The 5,207-nt window shown below is 44.0% G+C and overlaps 1 protein-coding gene across 1 annotated transcript; it reads right to left on the minus strand.

The window, feature by feature from the left end:
- Positions 1-1,963: 1,963 nt before the first annotated feature.
- LOC124660905 (non-specific lipid transfer protein GPI-anchored 9-like) lies at positions 1,964-3,212 on the minus strand. Its single transcript, XM_047198752.1, has 3 exons — positions 2,837-3,212; positions 2,321-2,392; positions 1,964-2,073 (listed from the first exon to the last, which is right to left on the minus strand). The coding sequence occupies exons 1-3, from the start codon at positions 3,210-3,212 to the stop codon at positions 1,964-1,966; spliced, it is 558 nt and encodes a 185-aa protein (XP_047054708.1).
- Between the last annotated feature and the right edge of the window lie 1,995 nt (positions 3,213-5,207).

Below are 5,207 nucleotides of genomic sequence, written 5' to 3' on the forward strand. Positions count from 1 at the left end.
TTCTTGGTCCTAACTTGTGGCCAGAGTACAACATTTAAGACTGATGAGTTTTCGAACATGGCATGAGTAGCACGAGTTAGTGATAATTGTGGTAACCAAGAACATGATTGAATGATGGAATACGCAGAAGTAAGTGATAAATTTCAACTGAACAAAATAACCAGGTAGATATAGAAAATTTTGAGATGATGCAACTAAAATTACGTAGTAATAGTTTACTCATATGGTAGCTCTTGCTTAGCAACAATCGACAGCCAGATGAAACTGAAGCCTACTTGCTACCAGGGAAGGTGCAGACATCAAGCACAGGTGACGCGCGGTTGCTCTACTTGCCGTTGGCTTCGCCGCTGCAGCAGCACGAAAGGATCAGTTATACGCCGTACAAATTCAGGTAAGATTGATATGGATTCAGAAAGAAGATGTTCAGGCTTCCAACTAATACTATAGAATGCTCGAACAGGTTTAGTCCATCCAGGTTTTAGTTACAATCAACCGGAGAAGCAAGTACTAAACAGCAGTGAGTGAAACAACAAATTGGCTGACAAGAGAGACGGTAATAATGTTGACTGAAGAGAAGGTGTACCGGGCTGCTAGTCCTCCTAGGTAAAAACTTACATTTGAAGGAAAACATTTGTTTGTCAACTTGCAATTCGAAATTTCAGTTTTAGATACACAATTATGTGGAAATACTTGCTGAGTTGTTGAACTAAAATTCCCTTGTCAGCCTGCAGCAAATCGAGTTGTGGAAGTTAATGAGATGAGGCGTGCCAGTGGGAAGGAACTGGAGCTATTAATCAAAGATGAAAATCCGAACTAGTGGTGGAGTTGACTCGAGATCCCAGAAACTAGAGAACTCGAGAGACCAAAGTTTCAGCTCTAAGAATGAGCAAGACAGACTATGCTACATCTTGTTCGTCGAGGGATCCATGCAGCAGTTCTTATTCGGACTGGGAGGATGGCCCAGGCGACGATAAATTGAAGAGTTTCTTGGCTCAAGGCCAGTTACATCATACACAGTTTTTTCCTTAACAAAAAATATAGAAGAAATAATGCGATATGAAATCTCATATTTTGTTGAAGATGTGATGTTTCTACTTTCTACCACTGTTAAGTTTATCTGTGACTAATCTAAGATTGTAGGTTACAACATTCGTTTTTAATAAGAAACGTGGTTGGTGCGTGCATTTTTCGCTGTCTTATGCATATAGGCCATCTGTTTAGTCCAACTTTTACTAAATGTACAATTTTATGTTAGGGTGAAGCGTGGACGAGGAGCAATTGGTTCTAGGATGGATGAGCCTGGTCCATACCTCACAGCTCCATCAAGTAGACAAGACGAGTTAACAAGTCCAGATGCGCGAGTGAAAGAAGAACTCAAACGCCGAGTTTATGGTCCGGAGAAGCCATTGTTTTTAAGATCTAAATCCTCAGATGAGGAGCCATCCACCTCCAAGGAGAAGCACAGAGAAAAAAGAAGAACAATAGTGGCACCCGAGAGAGAAAGGAGGAGAAGAGGAGGCATAAGCATCACCATCGTAAGCATAGAAGCCAAAGCTGAGAGACATAGGAGTGTTATCGAGCAAACTTGTAACCTGCAATGTGGCTGATTTGTGATATGTTGTATTGTTGTTACTTGTTCACTTGACTGAAACTCTTGTCTGGAAACATGACACCGTGAAGTAAATAAAAGGTGTCTTTTCGCGTTCAAATTCTTGGTCCTGACTTGTGGCCAGAGTACAACATTTAAGACTGATGAATTTTCGAACATGGCATGAGTAATACTCTGGGAGACAGCTTTCTTTTGCAATGAACAGCTGTGGTAACCAAGAACATGATTCAATGATGGAATATGCAGTCGTAAGTGATAAATTTCAACTGAACAAAATAACCAGGTAGATATACATAATTATTGAGATGATACAAATAAAATTACGGGAAGAGTCTAGTCATAGGGTAGCCCTTGCTAAGCAACAATCGACCAGCAGATGAAACTGAAGCCTAGTGCTACGAGGGAAGGTGCAGCCATCAAGGTCAGGTGCCGCTTGGTTGCTTCGCTTGCCGTTGGCTTGGCCACTGCAGCAGCAGGAAAGGATCAGTTATTCGCAGTACAAATTCAGGCAAGATGGAGATTGATTCAGAAAGATGTTCAGGCTTCCGACTAATACTGTATAATGCTGGAACATGTTTGGTCCATCCAGGTTTAGTTACAATCAAACGGAGAAGGAAGTACTAAACAGCAGTGATTGAACAAGAAATTGGCGGACAAGATTTATTTCTAGGATTCTAGACAGACGGCAATGATGTTGACCGGCAAGTGTACCTGTAGAAGCAGCAGTTCCCGTTGATCCTGAAGAAGCTGCGGTACCACCTGAAGAACAAAACAACAACATTGCTAAGCATGCCAATGCATCGTTATAACTAACTTAAGTATGACGTGAATGATCTCTTCAGCTGGGATCTAATCAGATCATCAGTGAAGAGATGTAGCTCGTGCAGCATGGATAGAAAATAGTAATGATGCTGATCTGATAAAGATCCAATAATTGACACTCAGCTCTTCCGCAAAAAGAGTTTTGTTTTGCTTTGCGTAATGTTAGCTCAAGTAATCGTCTCACGGTAAAAGAGATTAGAAAGGTGCATGCCAAGACAAACTTTCGAGTGAGGAACAATCCACCTTGATCTAATAGACTACTACTGTTACCGATAAACAAATCGTTAAATTTCAGGGCTTTGGACGTACGTGCGTGCATGCCAGGCTAGGAACCAAACGGACACATGGATCAATATAATCGATCATGTCGGCTACGATGACTGATGAGAGCTTGAGCGAGCTTACCGGCACCGGCGGCGTTCTTGTTGCAGGTGGAGGCGTCGGTGGTGACGCCGCAGAGCTTGGCGAGGTGCACCCCCTGCTCCGGCGTCACGCCGAAGGTCTGCAGCGCGGCCTTGTTCATCAGGATGGAGCAGACGCAGGCCGCCTCCATGGTCGCCACCTCCTTGAGCGGGTTGCAGCAGGAGTCTGGCACCGTCGTTGCGTCGGTGGCGTTCAGGTAGCCCCCGCACGGCGCGAGCTTGGCCGCGCACGACGACCCGGCGGCGGCGCCGGCGTCCGACTCCGCCGAGGACGGCGTGGCGGCCATGCAGCAGGCGATGGCGACGGCGAGGAGGAGGGCCTGTGGCAGAGGGCGAGCGCGGCCATCACGGCTCCCCATCCTGCGAGGCTGCGACTGAGGCTAAGCTGCCGCGAGAGTGAGCTAGTGTGAGCGTAAGGGTGTGTGATCGCGAGCACGTGCTGCCGTGCGTACTTGTGGTTTAGCGTTGGTGGAGCGGGTAGAAATGGAGCCGTGGCGATCGATCGGGGGCGACCAAGGTAAGTACTGTTCTTGATCTGCTGCTGCATGGATCTAGCATGTGTACCTGCAGGGTGGTTTGGAGCTTGCTTGGCTGGCGACATGTTCGTACGTGGGCTGGAATCTTCCGCGCTGTTCAATTTGTATGTACGACAAGGTTGATCCGGTTCGCGAATCGCGAGGGATCGCCGCCAAGTTGCCTGCGTGAGCCCGAGCCCCAAGCTTCTATGTGATGCTGCCCATTTGATTTCTATGCTTGTCTAAAAAAAATTGATTTCTATGCAACGCATATAATCCCTACTTCCCTAGATACTTGTCACAAATTTAATCAGGCGAAAATATGTCTACATTTGTTAAACCTGCAATATATACATATTTATAAGTGTCGTTCCAATGACGTTATCAGATCTCAGTTGCAACCCATTACAACTTATAACTAGTATGAATCAGGAAACAAATCTAATGGTCTAGAGCAGTTTTCTTAGTTGCATCCCTACTCGCAAGTGAAAAAAATCCCAGTTGCATGCGAAACTAGAAAAAAAAAACTCAGTTACAATTCAACTTATAATTCATATGTATGAATAACGATGCAATAATCCAAAGGTATAGTACATAACTGTGTGACAACTAGAGATGAAAACCAGCGAAACTGAATATTTAAAGTGGGTGGGAGACCAATAACCAATTCTGATTTCTGTGAACTGGTTAGGAACATCAAATGTAACTGTTGATCCACTAAGGAGTCAAGTCACACATGACTTATTTTCTCAAGACAATCTTGGCAAAGTGACGACACACAAGTCTCACGAAGTTCTTTGTCCTTTGTTGATATGAAACAACGGAAAATCCGGTCGGTCGTAATAAATAGGTCAAGGTAAAGAACAACAAAACTTTACACCTGGTCACATGAATGGTGAGCCTTTCACACTCCCACTCACTGGGTTAATGTTTTCTCTGGCATATATAGTTTAGGGCCACTTCTTTGTGCTTGTTAGAAATTTCATGTCAACGATTTTTAAAGGTTCAAGCATGGAGGGATTTTCATGTACACCAAGGAATTGAAAAATCATTTGGAAACCAACACAAAGCTGACCTTTGGCCGGATGCGGTTGTAATATAACCAGCGGCGGACCCATAAATTTTGGTTTGCCGGGGCAAACAATTTTGGGGAAAATATTTTGACGCAAAAATGCAAGTTTACTAGATAAAATTCATAGGGTAAATTGTAAACGAAATTCAACTATCACGATCAATGAAATATAACTACCAAAAAACATGAGAAAGCACAAAATACACTTAAAACCTACTAACATGGACTTCATCGCCATGAGATGCCCTTGGTAACCATAAGTCCATAATAATACACCCCAAGGAGGTAAAGAGTAAAGTCCAAATGAGACCTACAATATGTGAATAAAGCAAACGCAAAATTGTAAAGCTTCGGCTTGATAGTTGCTTGCGGTCACTTGTTTGTTTTGGAAACCACGTGATCAATTTCCGCATAAAACTTACTGTATTTGTTTCTTGTTGGATGTAGCCCCATCCCTTTTGGATTGATAGTTGGTTGCGGTCACTATGAATTCGGAAGGAATCATGTTGTTGGCGATCATGGAATTCTTGAGCAACCTTCCTCCAATAAGAATTCCCTTTTTGCTCGACACTGCTCTTGGCTAATTGCAACCCAAGATTTGCAAAGGCACCTTGTCTTATTTGTCGGTGTAGCCTGCGGTCTTTTGTCTCACCTTTTTATTTGGATCACCGGCGTTGGCAACGTGTTTGGTGTCGCCTAGGCCCTGGCCATTGGCATCGCCATAGACGTCTCCCTCACCCCCAAAATCAACATCCACGACGGTGTCT

Source organism: Lolium rigidum, chromosome 1, assembly GCF_022539505.1.
Source record: "Lolium rigidum isolate FL_2022 chromosome 1, APGP_CSIRO_Lrig_0.1, whole genome shotgun sequence".
NCBI classification, from domain to species: domain Eukaryota; kingdom Viridiplantae; phylum Streptophyta; class Magnoliopsida; order Poales; family Poaceae; genus Lolium; species Lolium rigidum.